General features: G+C 39.3%; 1 protein-coding gene across 1 annotated transcript in view; it reads left to right on the forward strand.

Moving 5' to 3' along the window:
• The first annotated feature begins 654 nt into the window (after positions 1-654).
• Positions 655-20,530, forward strand: part of LOC109463758 — a 34,912-nt gene continuing 15,036 nt past the window's right edge. The window contains exons 1-3 of the mRNA XM_019760608.1: positions 655-1,314; positions 12,661-12,805; positions 19,477-19,576. Coding sequence (XP_019616167.1) covers positions 918-1,314; positions 12,661-12,805; positions 19,477-19,576 — 642 coding nt within the window. The 5' untranslated portion in view covers positions 655-917. The remainder of the gene's footprint in view (positions 1,315-12,660; positions 12,806-19,476; positions 19,577-20,530) is intronic.

Consider the following 20,530-nt stretch of genomic DNA (forward strand, 5'->3'; position numbering starts at 1 on the left):
CCGAGGTGAACAACTCGAACGTGTTACTTCAGTCGTTTCCAGCGCCCACGCACTCGTTTCCTTGCCTTGACCTTCCTTGATTGTTGGGAATGCTCCACTCGTAGTGGGCTGTAGAAGCTCTGAGGAAGGTTTCTATCGAAACGTAAGCAAGGTGAGAAAAGTTCTGGTTGTGTAAAAGAAAAAAAAATCCCAAAATATATCCTATATGTTTTACCAATCTGATGAAACTATTTTCAAAAGTACAGAAATGACCTAAACCACTCATTTAGTCGATCACTACTCTCTAAACAAAGGTTTGAGTTTTGGGTTATTTTTGGCGTATTTTAGGCTTTTCTTGTTGGGGTTTATTTTTTGCACTGGATTTTTTTGTTGGGTTCAATGGGTGAAAAAAAATCCAGCGCAAAAAAGAAACCCCGATTAAAAAAAAAGCCTAAAAACACGCCCAAAATAACCCCAAACCCAAACCTCTGCTTGGAGAGTAGTCCTGATCCAGTTGTCAGACGAGTAGCAGAGTAAGTAGTGAAAGTACAAACAGAACCACCTGCCGACCGCCTTCCTGTCATCTTTACCCCGTCTCACTTTCACTTTCCAGCTGTTCCGTGCACCTCCCTCCGGAAGATGCGGCCGGGACACTTCGCATGCGCGTCCGACCACTTCCGCAATATCGCAAAAAACCCCGGCCCAAAACAAAATCTACGGTTGCATCTGTGGACGCAACTCATTTTATTTCTACCCGGGCAGGCTAGTATAAAATCGTGGAAGGGATGAAAAAGTAGGTACAGCGTGTAGGAAATATATTTTCTTCTCAAAGAGGGACATTGTGAGCGATTTTCCGGGCCGTACAGTGAAAAGCGGAGATACAGCTGACTACAGTGCCGCTACTCACATCTAACTGTCTCGGCAACCCCGCAAACAAAATGGCTGAAGGACAACAAGAAGACAGCGGACAACAAATCGTGTTTCCCTGCGACTTACCCACCTGGGATGACCTCAAGTTGCTTCTTCAGGGCCTGAAGACGGTCCAGACGACCGATGATCTTGTCCCGGCGTTAGATCACGTTTACGAGCTCGCCCACTCGCGGCAGAAGGTATCGAAGCGAGGGAAGCACTCTCGGCGGGCGAGGGGGAGGAAGCCCCCGAAGAGAGACCGAGACAGTCACGTCGCGGGCCTGGCTTGGTTCCTGCAGAACGTCCTCGGCGAAGAAGAGAGACGGGACTTTTTCGGGAAGACCTTGCCGTGTATAGCAGACAGGGCTCTGGAGCTGGGAGAGTTAAAACCGGCCTCTGGACTGAAAATAAGTCAGCGACAGAGAGGTAAGATTTGGTGGGTTAGGGGAGGGGGGCAACGCTCGCACTGCACTGTATAATATTTGACACAACTGTGTCCATCTGTGTAAGATATTACAGAGCCGAATTATTTTCTACGAGAGACAGAAAAGACTGATGGCCATGCCATCTTGTGCTCCATGTGAAGTCATTTCAATGGAAAAGTGAGACACAAGTACAGTTGCATCATATGATGACAACACCTTAAATTTAATAATTCTTACGTTACGTTTTTAAGACCATGGGTTATCTTTCAAGCCCGATATGCGATTATTTGTTCTTATTTATGCAACGTCACCGCTGAAAATTTTACTAAGGCACGATCTGACTGTCATAGGAAAGAAAGACAGAAGGAATTTTGCATGAATGAACTCTCGAAAAAGCACACCTGTTTTTTGAGTGATCGCCCATTGACGAAACCTTGGGTTAAAAATAACAAATCGTCATGCCTGAGTACTGTTAATTTACAGTTGACGTCATGCCCAAATCTTTCTTTTGTTGTTTGGTGTAGGCTTAAAACAACAACATTGAGCCTAAAGCTAGCAGAAAGCCTTTCTAAGTATATTTGTTTACTTCTGTTGATATCCGTAAATGCTACTGCAGTATTAAAACACCGAATTGCCTCATAAATTTTAATCACCTAGAAGGTAGGAGGATGAAAATTCCATTTAAATTCTTCAAGGTTCCTGCCCCCCATTTGACAACATGCACTTTAGACAATACAGTCCAGGGCTCGAAATACTGGGTGCATGTGCACCTTAGTGCACCCAAAATTAGAGCTGTGCACCCAATTATTTTCTGTGGGTGCACTGGTGCACTGGTATTTTTGTAATTATCAAAATGTAGTATGCAGGATATTCTTGGCATCTAAGGGTCAGAAAAATAATAAAATCTTTGTTGTAGTACTTGTTTAAGATTTTGAAGTTAGCTCCCATTTCAGATTCAAGCTCAGAAGAGGAGCAGTAAGAATAAAGTTATTAAGTTTTGTTTTATATGGTGCACCCAAAAAATTTTTTGTGTACCTAATTTTTTAGGTTGGGTGCACCTGTGCACCTATTCCCAAAAATGAATTTCGAGTTAGCTCCCATTTTAGATTCAAGCTCAGAAGAGGAGCAGTAAGATTTGTATTATATTATATATTTTGTTTATATGGTGCACCCAAAACATTTTTGTGCACCTAATTTTTTAGGTTGGGTGCACCAGATATCCCAAAAAATGAATTTCGAGCCCTGTAGTCCCTGGAGTATCTTTTAAAGGATCAGGGCAAGACATGAATGTTCTTTGGTCATGCATCATTTGTTAGGAGCTATATATAGACTCATTTTAAATGGTTGTCAATTTCCTTAGCAAAGGTTACATGTACTTTGAGGAGAAGAAAACTCTCAAGGGGATTTGCATATATCAACAGCAATTTAGGATTTTTGTGGGGCCAGAACAGGTGTTAAGAACTTGGATGAGGTAATATATAGAATACACAGTACAACACAGGATATTCCGTATTGCCCGCCGGGCCCCGAGGTACCAGCCCGACCGCGCGTCGGATCTCCCAATGCCGGAGGGAGATCCAATCCGTGGGAGGGCTGGGACCGAGGGTGAAGCGGAATACACTGTGTTTGTATTTTATTTATGTCATACCCACCCAAGAAAACACGCCTTTCAATGCGAAATGAGCAAAAATTTGGTGTCCCTAAATCCCAAAAAATGCAACAACATCAGTTCCAACGTCTGGATTCTGTATTCGAATTTTCGAAAGCGGTGCAAAATGCGTTCGAATTGCTCTATGGAAGCCACGGAAGCCTGGGCCGTACGCGTTAAGAACCCCCTGGCCATATCGCTAGTTATCACACTGGCTGGAACACCCGTATCGAACGTAATCGCGGCCCAGGTATGACATAAATATAAAATATCACTGTGGTGTCCTTGTGAAAATGTCTAAAAATTTCAGAATGGCCTATGAAAAAAAGGATAAAATATTTCCTACTATCACAAATGTACATGTAACTTACTACACTGAAGTAACCAAAATTGCAGGTGCAATAATAAAGAAATAATTGATTTTCAAGATATTGATATTATTTTCATGGTACCATTAAGGTATAATTTACAGCTCTTTTGATTTTAATATAGTGTACTGGCTGTGACTGGACTACTAAATGCCATATTTAATTGTTTACTTTATGACAACATTGACTAAAATATGCTTCCTGGGCACAATCAATAAATCATTAGTACTACTAGTGTATAGCACAAATTGTTTGTTTAACACTCAATGTTTGTCCTAGCTAATGCAACCGGAACTAGATATGATATTGAACTTTGGTTGATAATATTACACAGTGTACAAAATACTTTTTTGAACCATTGTTGCCCAGTGGGCAACCTACGGCAAAAATTAGGTTGCCTATCAGAATTTTAGGTTGCCCCACCTATAAGTTACTAATTTCTTCAAATTAAGTAATGTTACATACATAAGCCTTTGACAATATTAATTTCTAACAGCCTTTAGTTAACTGAATTGGATAATAACATTAAAAAGCATCTGCCGGATACTACAGTGGTGCAAGCGAAGTGGGCATGATTTGGGGGGCATTCTTAAAATTCAGGTAGCACACTGGGCTACCTAGGTTCAAAAATAGGTTGCCCCAAGTAAAATTTGGTTGCCCGGGGCAACTGGGCAACCAGGTATTTTGCACGCTGTATACAGTGAAACAATGTTACAAATATTCTCATGTACATTATGATTTACACAAGTTGATAACGTATCACTATCAAAGGTAAAAATAGATGTAGTTACTGTTTTGTAAACAAGTTATTCATAGCTGTTGATGGGATATAAAAATCAATATATTGATCTGTACCCAAATGCCTTAATCTCAAGGATAGAAAACTGTACAGTCAAAATATTTCAATAGATGAAGCACCTGGAAGGTCCCTTATAAGTTATAGTATACTCTTTTTGATAAGTGCGGTGGGTTCTTTAACATGCGTGGGGTGTGACTCTCCCCAAACACAGGACCTCCATTTAACGTCCTATCTGAGGAACGTGCCTATTATAGTAACCAAAGCTAGTAGGCACTTACATGTATTTCCACCTGAGTGAAGTGAGGAAAGTCGTGTAAAGTGCCTTTCTCAAGGGCACAAGATCGGTGACATGGTAGTATTTGAACCCGCGACCTCTTGGTCCTGAGCCGAACATGCTACCATTTATGTCACAAGGCCCCATAACTGTGCTTTATCCAGAACCGTGTTGTACTCATATTAGAACTGTGCTAAAATGTCCCAAACCAATTGTATTCAGAACTGTACTTTAGGCTACACCAATTTAATTTCTTGGTTAACGGATTCGCCTGCTGCAAAATGCTCATATTTTGCCCTGAACAGTTGAAAACAGTCCTTTTCTTCCTAGTTGTTACAGTTATTCCATCTTTCAATGCATTGGTATCATAAAAGTTCAAAATTCAGCCTGGTGTGTTGACTTCATGGCTCCTATCGTACCATTTTGGGCCATAATAGGATGCCTACGCCTGTTTTTATTTTTATTTTTATTTCACCCACCCGCTCCATTATTTTTCTAGAAAAATCTGTTAACCAAGAAATTAAATTGGTGTGGCCTCAGCCCTCAGGGGCTAACATATTATATGATCTTGGAAACACTCTGAGAGACCTGTATATACAGGACCGTGCCTGATTCTAAACCATAACCCATTCAGTCATAGAACTCTGTAGATACTAGATAGGCATTTGGTTCTGGATTTGACATTGATAGGGCCTTGCAACACCATTTTGTTTAATGTGTCTTACAGTCCATTATGAGATTTGATATTACACATGAATGTCATGATGAAGAGTTCCTACAATTCCATAGACATGAAATATATAGTGTGTATAATATACTTGACAGCTGAAAGGATAGGGAGGCATCTCTCCTAATCTTCCCTTTCAAAATGATGGATGTTTTTCTGCCGTGTAACATATGCATCTTGTGGTGAATTCCAAGGCTCAAAACGTCAGAGGACGATTTCAAGTGCAGTCACGCTAAAATATAAAAATAAAAATAATGTACGCAGTCTTAGTTGATGAAACTTAGGGAAGAACAAATTTATCTCTTTCTCTGAGTCTCAGTCTTGTCCAGGGATGCAATTTGCTTGTAAGTGATTGAAAGAGTATAATATAATAATCTTGATTTCCCTTTTCCCAGCACGTCGGAAGAACCGTAAGTAGTTGCACCTGCATGAAATCTGTAATGTATTGTGCATAGAACCTCGGCAGAATGTCTACATAAGGTCATATTCGTATAAAGTTAACTTCCCGTCTGAACTTCCAAAATTCTTATGTTGAAAAAAATATCTTCCGCAATAGGCAAAATTCTAATGCAGAGGTGACCAAAAATCCAACGAAAATCGTTAAAAAAATCAGGGTTTCCTGCTGGCGCAGTACGTTCTGCCGATGCGCTCCTTTCTCCTGTATACTATATGTTAGCCTGGGTACCATCCGGATTTTTGCTACGCAACGCTAGAAAAAAACAATTTTTTTGAGCGTTGCGTAGCGAAAATCCGGATGGTACCAGAGCGTTGTGTAGCGAAAATCCGGATGGTACCCAGGCTAACTATATGTGGTATTTGGGGAGGGAAATATAGCAGAAATGTAGAAAATGCGCCATGTAAAATGTCTTGTTCAGGTGAGATGTTTATGAACAGAGTACCTGTACCTGTGGTAAACACTTGAAACACAAACTTCCTCAGGGAAGAATGAATGGGAAACTTGAAGAAGGGTGCCCATTGTTGCCTGTGTGAATACAGGGTAATACGACCCCCTGGCTCAAAGAACATGTTGCAGGCCTCGAAATTAACTTTTCTTCCTATTTTCCCAGCACTGTCCCAAAAATAAATTTCAATTGTCCCGAAGTAAGGAAAAATTGCCCCAACCTGTTTTTGGAAAGTATTGTATGACTTTAACTTGAACTTCCAACTTTATTTCTTATGTTCACTCCCAGGCGCACTATAATATTGCAGAGTAGACAGGAAATTTGGGGGACTTTTCCGAATCCAAAAGCCAGGACGTGTGCCTGATAGATTAAAGAAGAGCTGACATTTTGATGTTGATCATTTTTCGATTGTCCCAAAAAAGTGTCTTTTTAGTTGTCCCAGCCTAAATTTTAGTGGTCAGTGGCCATTGGGACACCTTTAATTTCGAGCCCTGATGTTGACCATGGCTTTAAATGCAGGTTGGCTGGAACAAACATGGGTGGGACCATTTCTCCATACATCAAGTGCCAGGCTGGACAGTGTTCAAACAACATGTGCATTATGCCATCGAGTTGATTTATGTACAACGCACTACCCACACAAAAGATCTTTTAAGTAAGTGTAATCTTAAGTTAGACTGCGATTTCCCAACATGGCGTCAAGTTTCTGAGACTTATCCAAATACTTTTAGAAGCGAAGAATGAGACTACTCTGAATAGCAAAGTTTGCAACCATTTATTTTTCACGAGCCAATGTTTCGATGACCGTCTGTCATCTTCATCAGGGCAATTCTGACTGGTTTAAAACTGTGCACTGCTGCTAGATGTTACTTGGGGCAGAGTGCACTAAACGTGTTACATGGTTCACAGTGCACTGTTACTTGGTTCAGTTGAACTGTTAACAGTGCATTTAAAAGTGCAATTGTGACATACATCGGCATTGTTACTTCATCGAAACGTCGGCTCGTGAAAAATAAATGTTTGTGATCAAAGAACCTTGCTATTCATTCGTTTACCAACCTGATGAAATTATTTACGGATGAGACTACTCTGTACTCTAGTAGCACTTGCTTGCATGTACATTCTGTATAGTGTGCACTAAAAAAGTTAGATATTCCATATGTTCATAAAAAAGGTGACCATGCAGCACAAATTATACACCTGTTGACCTTGGACCTTTTACCCACATGTATGACCAAGGTAAAAAACAATGGACGATGTTGAAGTTTAATCAAAAACAACTTAGGAAGAAGAATAATGCTTAAGAATTGTCATTAAAACCAACATCTTTTGCAACATCTCATTTTTTGCAAAGTCTAAAATTGTGACGGTGGTGGTGATCATTTAATTATGATGATAGTACAAGGTTTCTATACTATATGCTAATATAACTGTCTTTCTCCTAATAATGATACACATCTTTTATAATTTTGTAATATTGTAAAGGCAACCAATTCAAATTTGAGCCCACTTGGTTCAACTTATAATTTCAGCTGCTCATGAAAGATAAACTAATAATTACATATTGTATACATGTATATCACCAATTATGTCACACCATGTCCTTGCATACAGGTAACACTATGCACTTATCATATAGCTGTTAAAGTTTACTTCAATGTGTGCAGTAGATTTTAGCTGATTGCCCCAAAGGTGTGATGTAATGAGAATTTAATACCAGATCATGGTCCAGGGTCACAAACCACTATTTCTTATCTATGGCATTTTGAGTTATTACATGTATCATGATACTATGTTGCTACCCCCAGGAAAAATCCTTCAAAAATTAATAGCATTCTATGTTAATAATGTATAGCATTTGGATTGAAGTCCAACTAGTGTATGATATGTGTATAAGCAAAGGTAATTTTTTTTGGTCTATGCAACATTGAAAGAAATGTAATCCTTAATTCAATATTTGATTAAGCAAAGAACAAATGTCGCATGCACACAGCAGTTTGTTGCAATAAAAAAAATCCTTCAAAAATTAATAGCATTCTTTAAGTTTGGATTGAGGTTCAACTAGTATATGATATGTGTATAAGCAAAGGTCGTTTATGCAACATTGAAATGGAATCCTTGATTCAATATTTGATGGCAAAGAACAAATGTCACATGCACACGTACAAATGTCGCATGTTCCTAGCCAGAGGGGTTCAGCAATGGAATCACTGAATCTGTATGACCGTGGTGCCATTACCAGGTCCAGATATGATCCATTAATGGGAATAAGATATTTAGAGGGATCCAAAAGGATATAGGAAGCCTTAAGGGCTTCTTAGATCTGTATATGATAGATACGAGGCTTTGTACATGTTTGCATATACTGTATACATGTTATACTGTATACATACAGATGGATTGAATACAGATGGTGCCATGGTGGTCTTGTACATATATATATGTGGTAACCTTTACAGTTATGTTAAGGGTAATGGTTGAGTGAGAAATTTAAAGGTTCTGGATTCAAGTCCAACACACATGTACACACCCACACACACACACACACGCACACGCACACGCACACGCACACACACACACACACACACACGCACACGCACACGCACACGCACACGCACACGCACACGCGCGCACACACACACACACACACACACACACACACACACACACACACACACACACACACACACACACAAACACACACAAACATACACATATACATACATGTACGTTTGTAGAGAAATGTTAGACATAAAATGAACCATTGATAAAGATGTCAATAAAGATGTATTTTATATGTTCAACCATGTATTTCAGACCACTTTGCTACATTGCAGGTAACAGAAAAACAGACAAACAAACAAACAGAAAAAGGATGTTGAACATTTTAAATCTCATGACATGCTGTCCTCCAAAACCTCCAAAAGTCTGAGTGCCGTTGTTTAAGTGCAGTCGTTATAATTAGTAAAAGTGGGCTGCATGGGCAAAATTGAGGGTACTCAGATGGGAGTACTCTAGTAATAGGAAAAGCCATGCATTGAGAGGACAGTGTTGATACAAGCGATACTCTGACTGCTCTTATCTGGAACACCTTGTCTTCTCAGCATGAGTGCTTTATTACTTCCCACTCAGTCTAGAGTGATTTTATCAACCTGCCGGAAATTCATTTTCGCAGGCCGACTTGACTAGAGGAGAAGGTAGCCTGGTATCCAGTCTGATCGTGGTCGGGGCCGTAAGAGCTCAGGGCCGTAAGAGCTCTGTCCCGCCCGCCTCACATAGGTTTCCCGGTGTGTATTTCACGAGAGATTAATTAGCCCTCCAGGAACACAACCAAATCCCCAAGCATACTGTCTCTGATTAGCGTAACACTCCTACCGGGACGGTCTGTTGCACTGGGCGGGGGAAGCTATTAGAGCCCCCGAAGACACAACCTGCCTGAACACCCCAATACCCCCAATCACGATCAGACTGGATACCAGGCTAGGGAGAAGGAGGGTATAGGAGGTTTTCACTGCATTTGAAGTTTGCAGTTGAAGCCACACCAATTTAATTTGTTGGTTCTCGGATTTTCTCAGAAAAAAATATGAAGTGACAGGGCGAAAAAAATAGAAATTAAAACAGGTCTAGGCATTCTATTATATTTATAGCCCCAAAGGCAACAATAGAAGCCGTGAAGTCAACACAAAAGGCTGGTTCAAAATTTAAACAATGAATTTTGAACTTTTGATGATACCATTGCATTTTAAGATGGAATAACTGTAACAACTAGGAAGAAAAGGACTGTTTTCAACTGTTCAGGACAAAATATGAGCATTTTGCAGTTGATTCTAACTTTTTTTTTGCAAATCAGAAAAAAATGAAGCGGCGAATCCGTTAACCAAGAATTAAATTGGCCTTGTACCCGGTAGTACACAAGACTTCTAATTCACTGCATTTCGAAGAAGTCCTTATGTACTAATTAAACATGTAACGACTTACATATAAATATAACTTATAAAGACACCCTCATTAGTACAATGTACATCGTGTGGTCATTTCTTTGATCCACTGTGTTCAATTGAGCATTCATTCCCCTTACTAAAAGGGTAGATGTATCAAGGACTTAGACCAGTTCTTGTTTTTGTGCATCAGAGTCTAATGGAACAGTGATATGGATTTATCCTCTCCCTAAAAGGGGGAATAAGATTTAAGACATTTTGGCTCTTAGTTCAAAGGGACCTTAAGTGGCACCATTGCCAAACGTAAAAGCTTCGCTTCACTTTGAACTTGAATCAATATTCCGCTGGACATCTAAATTTGGTTGCACAATACCAGGTGCAAAGTTGTAACTTGCTTATACAATAATATTGTAAATTTATAAGGCCACACCAATTTAATTTCTTGGTTAATGGATTTTTCTAGAAAAATAATCGAGTGGGCGGGCGAAAAAAAATAAAAACAGGCCTACAGTAGGCATCCTATTATGGCCCAAAATGGTACAATAGGAGCCATGAAGTCAACACACCAGGCTGGTTCAAAATTTAAACAATGAATTTTGAACTTTTAAGGATACCACTGCATTGAAAGATGGAATAACTGTAACAACTAGGAAGAAAAGGGCAAAATAAAATTGAGCTTTTTGCAGTTGATTCTGAGTTTTTTTTTTTTTTTTTTTGCAAATCAGAAAAAATGATGCGGGCAAATCCGTTAACCAAGAAATTAAATTGGTATAGCCTAAGTGCAACATACGAGGCCTCTTTTTGAACAGTTCTGGAATGATTCTGGCAGTATTCATTTTGCAGTGACTTATTCATATAAGAAGAATATCAGCGATTTCTCAAAATTGTATTTGGACTTGTAGAATTGTTGCAAATTCATTTAATTTGTTAAAATAGAAATGTTATGATGATTTTTATGGTCTATTGTGTACATGAGTATGATCCGTAGAATGATCCTGACTGTCTTTTACACATTTAGCAGTTCCACCAATGAGAGACTGGCAGCATGTCTGTCAAATATGAACATTTTTATGTTTTTATTTTGTAAATAGTAATGAATGAAACAGGAAATTCGCAAAAACTCTAGGTACTTCATAAATTGTCAAGGATCATAATTTCATCTTTCATCCTATTAAGAAAAATGGATGGTGAAGCTTTCTGTCCGAACTGTGTATGATACATCCCATAAACTTGTAATGGATCTGAAGTTTTTTTAAATTAATATGAAAACTTCTAAGCTGTTCCAGTCGTTGATTTACTGTTAGAAGCGCTCATGACTTTTATTCCTACTGACTTATTCATGTTTGTTCTTCATCGCAGATTGGAAAACAACATGTTAACCTTCAACTTCACGTCAGTAACAGCTGGCTAATCACTCAGATCTGTGCTCCGCTGCTTTAACATTTACAGAACTCTGCTTTGTACATTAACCATGCTGCTCACACATACAGTCTGTAAAAGCACTCTAAAGGTTTTACAATGTAGCTAAGGGATTTTATTTTAATGTTACATACAGGTCCAGTTAGAGCTGTGTACCTAAACAAATTTTAGGTACAGGTACAGGTACAGGTACACAGGTTTAGGTACAGGTCCGGACCTGAACCTGTACCTGAACAATTCGACCAATTTATATGCTCTTCTGAACTCCTTCAATAACAAAAAAACATTAATAAACTTGTTAGTTAAGGTTTATTCTTTGTTTATGGCGAATGCTCAGATAAAATATAGGCAAAACTAAAGATGTTTTTGTTTTCATGAACACACTGTCCTTACACAGGGACCCATTTGAGGTCACAAATAGGCATAAAATTGGTGTGAAATTGTTTAGGTACAGTACAGGTACTGAGGGATTAGGTATTTTGGACCTGTACCAAATCAATTTTTCCGGTACAGTATCGGTACTGCGTACCGGTACACAGCTCTAGGTCCAGTGCATTAGTGGAAACACACAAATATACAAGTTGAGTCAGTCTTATATGTAGTTGAGGATCCAATGTAGTGACTTACATTTATGTGAATTAACCGATACATAAACACAACAGACCAATCCCATAGTGTGACCAACGTTGATTTTGCCTAAATAAAATGTACTAGGACAGGATGAGACAGTCTGAATAAAAGTTTCTAAACAGGAACTATGTCTTACTGACAGAGGGACAACTGCATGTGCAATCCCCTCAAATTTACACTAAATGTATTAATCATATATTATAAGTTTACCGAAGGAAAACATTATTATTATATTAAAAATTTATTGTTTTTGCTCTATTTCCTCTTCTTCTCCAAACCATTATATAAGATCAATGACCTGAACCAGAAGTCTGTCACCATGGTAACTCAGTGTTGGGTTACATGTACATCATGTTGCAATTTCATAGCAGGAGGGATTTAGACTCCTGTCACCATATATATCATGTGTTTGAGTAATACATGTGTAATTAACAGTGTAGACGATATGCGAAGGTAAACATTATATGCATATTAATATGATTTGCAAATGTCACCTTTAAGTTTTTAGTTCTGAATTTGAACCTCTTTTTAGTTAATTCTGAATTTGAGCCATCAGAATCTCAGCTTCTGGGACCCAACTTCCTGTGTCTGACCTTATGAGAGATGAAAAGCACTGACTTAAACGTTATGTTGTTCCTACAGGTGGGTCGGTGGTTCTTCAGCGCCGGTTTGTTGCATCGGTCGTGGCTCACACGTTCCTCTGCACGTTTCCCAAGGGTCGGAACGCCGCCCTGAACGTCTTCAACTTCACCAGGTTCTTCAACGTCGTTTTCGTGGCTGGAAGGAGGTAGCCATTTTAAATTATTTCCAGCTATTGTTTGCATGGCACTGACATGATTTAATGATTTTGAGGAAGACTTGGTACCTTTAAAGTCTAGACAGATACAGTGCACTCCTCCCCTGAGTGTATAGTGAACGAGCCCCGGAGTCACAGAAAGTAGGGCCATCTGGGAAAAGAGAGGTCTTCCCAAGGGTTTCCAGGAATGTGGGCATTGATGTGGGTCAGAGACATGCATGTGGACATTCTGCATGCCTGTGGACAAAATGCCTGTACCATTCCTAGAATTCTTGCAAACTGCACACAATACTGTACCATTAGGCTCCTCACTGAGACGTCGCCAAAAATGCCTGTACTATTCCTACATGTAGAATTCTTGCAAACTGCACACAATACTGTACCATTAGGCTCCTCCCTGAGACGTCGCCAAAAATGCCTGTACTATTCCTACATGTAGAATTCTTGCAAACTGCACACAATACTGTACCATTAGGCTCCTCCCTGAGACGTCGCCAAAAAAGTCTTGGGTAAGTATCCATCTATTTTATGGTGGGACACTGCACAGGTCACATACAGGGACTACATAAACAACTTCTCTGCCGGCAGCACTCTGACATTTAAGTAGGGGTGAGATAAGAATGATGCCTTTTGGCTATGTCCTGAGATGGAATGCCATGTTCAGACTACAAAATGTACATCATGGTAATGTCAGTAATGGATGATATTCTCCAGAGAACAGATTTAGCTGTGTGTGTTTTGCAGCAAGGTATTCTGTATTCAAGGCACACATAGTCATTGTCAATTTTTTTTTTTGTAAACCTTGGGGGAGGTACCAAAAAATTACGTGCACCAGACATACCTTACGTGCATCACTATGATTTTCTTAGTCTTTTAAAACTGTAATCCTCTAATAATAAAAAGAAGGTTAGATATGTTAGTATTAGAGCATTATTTTATTATCTCATTGTTGATTTTTGTTATAATCATGATCATTGTTATTAACATTTTTGTTACAATTATTATTGTTGTTATTCTGTTGGTATTATTATTTCTTGTTATGCCATCTTGTAATCTTATTGTTATCTGATCAGGTAGCAAAGAAGGAAACTCTTGTTTCCTCAACTGTTGGGGGCAAAATACATGTATATATTAAGCATATTTGAGTTGACTCAGAACCAGAATCCTTTTTTAAATTTTTTTTTGCAAATCAGAAAAAATGAAGAGGCGAATCCGAGAACCAACAAATTAAATTGGTGTGGCCTAATAGATGTTATTCATTCTTGGACCTAAATCCTAAGGAGTATTAGTAATGACATTGCCTCCTACAGGCAGAATGTGAAGCTGTAGTTTAGACATGTCCCCAGGGTCTGTCTCCCTAGCAGTTCTGATTCAGTCACGGCAAAATCGAATCCACCGGCCTTGAGATGATGGAAGGGATGGTTTATAGATATGGATGGCAAGGCAACATGTTAGAGGCAGGGTGGCATCTGTGTTCCCAAGGCATGACCTAACCTTAATGACGGACTCTGGAAGATTGCGGGGACTGATAAGGGTAAAGAGGAAAATAGATACATGCACTTGGAGACAGATGATAGAACAGAAATGGAAAGGTAACATTTTCAAAGCAAATGCATAATGTTTACCTACACATTTTGTATGCTCTGTTAACTCTTACTCAAACACATTCATAATATATGGTGACAGGAGTCTAAATCCCTCCTGCTATAAAATTGCAACATGATGTAACCCAACACTAGTTACCATGGTGATAGACGTCTGGTTGAGGTTATTGACCTTATTTGTTTGGAGAAGAAGAAGAGGAAGAAGAAGAGGAAGAAGAAACAGAGCAAAAACAGTGTGTTTTCTTTTTGCGAAGGTAAACATAAATAGAGACATCTACTGGGACACGTAGAAGACAACAGTTAGAAATGTTTTCTTTGTGAGGGTGGAAAACTTGGTGAAAATTTAGCATATCTTATTACCGGGTACCAAAATTTGAAAATTGGTGTAGCTGAAATCATAGCAAGACTCAGGGCTTGAATTACACAGGTGACATATAACTACATGTCCCTGGCAGTAAGTAATGTGTCCGTGCAACTACAATTCTAAAGGAGCCATTAATATTGTAATGCTGGGATAAGTACAGCATTAGGCTCCATTTGTACGTAATGGCAGGCATTTGCATTGCTGGGGTTTTATTTAGTGCCAGCTTTGACACGTAGAATATGTCTGGACGCAAGGCGCCGCCGCATAGATTTTTTACCATCTAAGTAATATAGTATCCATTTGCTGCATCGCTGATGAAAGAAATACGTGTGTGCTTCGGGCTGAGTGCTCAAAGGAGGCATTGATGTATATTCCTAATGCGACTAGACAAACCACCCATCGAAAAACAGATCTGTACCTTTATCTCCACAATAACTGAAAAGCGAGGAGAAGTTGAATTTATATAAAGATAGTTAGTTAATTTTGTATCTGTTAACCGTGTCCATTCATCTTGTTTTGTTGTGACCTGTACTTAGCCAAGTGTTGCAGAAATGTGCAATAAAGGTCTTCATTCATCATTGAAAAGACTGAAAGGATCAGAAATACATTAATATAGAATACAACACGGTGTATTCCGTATCACCCGAGGTACCAGCCCGACAGCGCGTCGGACCGCCCGACGGCTGAAGGCCGGAGGGAGATCCGATCCGCGGGAGGGCTGGGACCGAGGGTGATGCGGAATACACCGTGTTGTATTTTATTTATGTCATACCCACCCAAGAAAACATGCCTTTCAATGCCAAATGAGCGAAAATTTGGTGTCCCTAAACCCAACAAATGCAACAACATCAATTCCAACGTCCGAATTTTGTATTCGAATTTCGAAAGCGGTGCAAGCGGTTAGGGCGAAACGCGTTCGAATCGTTCTATGGAACATTTGGAAGCCCCGGGCCGTACGCGTAAAGAACCCCCGGGCCGTACCGCTAGTTATCACACGGGCCGGAACACCCGTATCGAACGTAATCGCGGCCCTGGTAGGACATAATATTATGTACAGAAACTTGGTAGAAGCCTGATGTAGCTTGGAACTTTCAGAACTGTGCTAAATGCAAGATTTTGAAGTTTTTTTTTCGTTGCCTACACTGATTGTAACTAAAGTGATCAGAATTCAGGGCTCGTTCCTTCCACAGCTGTGAATTTTTGTTCATCCTCTCAATTAACTAGAGCAGCACATCGGCAGAACGTACTGCACCTGTGCAAAACCTCCATTTTTCCTGGTTTTCGTTGAATGTTTGGTCAATTTTGCATAAGAATTTTGCCCATTGCAGACGATATCATTCATTCATTCATTCATTCATTCATTCATTCATTCATTCATTCATTCATTCATTCATTCATTCATTCATTCATTCGTTCGTTCGTTCGTTCGTTCGTTCATTCATTCATTCATTCATTCCTTTCTTTAATTCATTCATCCATCCATCCATCCACTCATTCATTCATGTTTTCCAACATAACATTTTGAAACTACAGACGGGATGTTAACATTATACAGTATGCGCAAATACAACCTTATATGAGCTGTTCTGCCAAAATGCTATGCACAATACATTACGGGTTTTGCGCAGGTGCAGTACGTTCTGTGGATGTGCTTACTGGAGCAAAGTTTCGCCACCATGAAAATCCAAGGGCGTTATTTCCACTGGGAAATTTTGAAGGAAGGTCAAAACTATTCCCAGCCTTTTTAGGGGCAAATTTCAAATCTTTTAATCTTGTGGAGGTATTGCGGCACCGTTGATGACCCAATGAAAATACGATGAAGTTTCGATTTTTTGGCCGTCAAGAGGGACATCAATTTTGTGTTCCTCCCACGCAGTCCCCAAAATTCTGTCCAAAAACCAATTCTGGAGAAAGGGCTGAATTTGTATTCTGTTACCAGGTACATGTAGTTATATGCTAAGGTCAGAAGGTGGATGGCAGATAACTATGAAGAGAGGAGACAAGAAAAGGCTCTGATTTAATGTTTTGTTTCTTACTTTGATGCAGTGATATGTGATGTTGGCTGTGTATATGTGATGTTCCGACTGAATCAAAACCATTTGTACAATGATTGAGTCAAAATTTTAAAATGTAGGAACCTTGTTTTTTTCGGTCGCCTTGTTTTTTTTTCGCCCGCTCGCATTAGATTTGGGGTTTGTGGAGATTGTCATCCATAAAATTTACTTGCTGTGGCCTAAGCCTTAAAGATTGGTGAACTCTCTTCAAGGCTAATAGATAGAAGGGCTAAAAAAATGCTGGCTAAATCTTAAGGTGCACCAGGGCACCTATATCTTATTCCCAAAAATGAGATTCAAGCCCTTTACTATGAAATGTACACTTCAATCAGTTTCAAAGGGAACCCAACTTCAAAATACTTTCTCCTTGAACTGTGCCACCCTTTCTAAAACAAAAGAAGGCAACAAAGAAAATCCTTCTGGTTCCTCCCTGACAGGCGTTTATTAAGTATGTAGCCTCCACATGAGAAGTCATTGGTTAAATAGGTCAGGCGTACCCAGACAAATTACTCCTGTACGCAGGTTAGCTGTCGGAAGGAATATGGCCCAGTGGGCAACCTGGTTCAAAAAGGATTTTGTACACTGGTAGTGCTGCATACCTACAATGTAAACCCACATTTAGGTTCAGGTCCGGATTCAAGTCCAGAGGTTTAGGTTCAGTTCCGGACTTGTAAGTCCAGACCTAAACCCATGGCATATACAAACTTGCATGATGGCAACCTTGCAATGTTGTTTGGGTGAAACTTTGACCACGTAACATGGAGGCCGGTACTTGATGATGCCAGATGGCAATGTTTTTTTTCGAATTCATTTTGCAGCAAAGATTTTGCAATCTACGGAAGGTTTTAGGTGGTTTGGAAAGAAAAGGGGTATGTGAAATTGTCTTTTATGGTAATAAGTCCGGACTCGGTTCTTGACTTTTAGGTTTTTTTGGACTTGAACCTAAACATTCTTACAAGTCCAGATCCAAGTCCAGTGAACCGGTATGCAGCACTTTACACTGGTAATAGGTACACAGCACTGTGTGCCATATTCCTTCCGACAGCTAACCTGCTGTTGGTTGCCCAGTCTTACAGCAAAAATTAGGTTGCCCATCAGAATTCTAGGTTTCCCCACCTATAAGTTACTACTTCTCTAATTAAGTAATGTTACATACATAAGCCTTTGACAATATTTCTAACAGCCTTTAGTTAACTGATACTAATAATAGCCATTAATACCTAAAATTAAAAAGCATCTGCTGGATACAGTGGTGCAAGCCAAGTGGGCATGATTTCGTTTGGGGGGGGGGTGGCATTATTAAAAATCAGGTAGCACACTGGGCTACCTGGGTTCAAAAATAGGTTGCCCCAACTAGAATTTGGTTGCCCGGGGCAACTGGGCAACCAGGTACATGTATTTGCACGCTGCCTAAACCCAGGTTCAGGTTCAGATTCAAGTCTAGAGATTTAGGTTCATGTCCGGTCTTATAAGTCCGGACCTAAACCCAGGGCATATACAAAATATGGAACAGACTTCTCAGTTAACATTCATTTTTCCCAATGGAAAATTATCCCGGGGCATCTTTCGTAGTGAGCACAGCACTACCAGGGTTTAGAAGCAAGATAATGTTCCGTAAATAATGTCATCAGTCATATATGTATATTCAAGGAGATTAAATACAAATATTGTGTGTATACTAAAAAACCTTGTATTTAACCTCCTTGGTATATTGTATAACATCTGTGTCCATAATATCACCAGGGTCCATAATATCGCCACCTTGAGAAACAGTGTGCTTTGAGATATTTTTACTGCAACATACTTTTGGTATGCACTCCTGCACACCTCAAATGTACATACCTAGGGTATGTTGCAGTAAAAATATCTTTAAGCACACTTTTTCTCAAGGTGGCGATATTATGGACCCTGGTGATATTATGGACACAGATGTTATATCTTTTCTGCTTCTACAGATGGAAGATGATTTTACCATTTAGGGATAAAGACTAATCCCAACCATGCATGACAGTATCTAGTGATGGAATAGATACATGTACACACTGGGATGTTTTCCTTCCAGTATTGATTCTGAGGTCTGCTCGAAATACTGGGTGCATGTGCACCTTAGTGCACCCAAGTTTTTTCTGTGGGTGTACCAGTGCACCCAGATATTTTTGTAGGTTTATGTATGTTAAGATTTTAAAAATAATTATGTATAGTTAGTAAACAGCATATTCTTTTTTTTGACAAATATTTATACCAAAACACACAACTAAAGTTCAGCTACACTGGGGAGCTTTTGAGACGCACTCTGTCTCCTGACTTCAACCCGGTTAAGATCTTGTCTTGGAGTTCTCTTGTCACGTGACTTGATGGGATAATCACGTGACAAGAGACAGTCATATACAGGTTGCAGGTAGTGACACAGAAAAATAATAAAATCATTGTTGTTACAGTTACTTTTCTATAGAAATGAAACATCACAATATATAATAAGTTTTTTTCTGATATTCTAGTCTTACTTGTACAATATTTTGTTTCATATGATGCACCCAAACTATTTTTTGTGTACCCAATTTTTTACCTTGGGTGCATCAGTGTACCTATTCCAAGAAATGAATTTTGAGCCCTGTATATGTTATCGTTTCTTCTATCCAGGGAGACCCAGGTTGCCAAACTACGCTGCATCCTGCACTATTTTGAAAGACTGGCTGAAGACCCTGAAGGACCCCAGGGTAACATCACCTTCACCAGAAAGGTACATTTTATCTTACTTAGCACAACGACACGCGTGGTGTGAATTGTGTATACGGGTACAATACATTATGGATGTTATGGCCACTGCACCATCATTTTGGTACAGCTCCAAAATAGCTTGAACATTTAGTACACAGCTCTAGGCAATGGACCTGAACAAATTAGAACATGTGTGGACATATATTTTGCTGATAAAAATGTGAATGAAGGTAAGAATCGTGCAGCATTGATGCATGAATTACATTACATGCATGACAGACTCTGTTTTTAGTATTTACTGGTAATTGTCATCTAATTGTCTGTTCATATCGGAATTCTACATCAACTTTGCTACGTCAGGCTAGAGCTGCATGTGTACCTAAACAAATTTTAGGTACAGATACAGGTACACAGGTTTAGGTACAGGTTCAGACCTGAACCGGAACAATTCAACCAATTAACATGCTCTTCTGAACTTTTTCAATAACAAGAAAAACAGTAATAAACTTGACAGTTAAGGTTTAGTTTTCCTTAATTGAGAATACTCAGACATGTTTTTGTTTCTCTTGAACACACTGTCCTTACACAAATGCAAAAATTGACTTTAGACCAGGTCAGCTTGATTTCATAATTAAACATGTAACACCTGTCCTTGGTGCTGAATGAGAAATCCATTGGGTAAGACTAGTGCTTTCTGTTTCTAGTGATTTGAGTGTAATTGCTTCATCCAAAAAAAAAATAATAATATGTGACCTGTACACCTCCTAACAAGCTAACATAAAATCAAGGAGTTGTTTTGATAGGAATATACAGACAAAAATGAAAAGGCTAACCAAAAACTCTCTTATTGAAACTCATTACTTTGTAGAATAAGTCCTGTCCTTGGTGCTGAATAACAATTCCACTGAGTATTGTATGTTCATTGTTCCTCCTGCCTCTAGATCCATTGAAATATGATGTCTCTTACTGAGATTTG

The sequence above is a fragment of the Branchiostoma belcheri genome, unplaced genomic scaffold, assembly GCF_001625305.1.
Source record: "Branchiostoma belcheri isolate BF01 breed outbred unplaced genomic scaffold, Haploidv18h27 scaffold13, whole genome shotgun sequence".
Classification (NCBI taxonomy): Eukaryota; Metazoa; Chordata; class Leptocardii; order Amphioxiformes; family Branchiostomatidae; genus Branchiostoma; species Branchiostoma belcheri.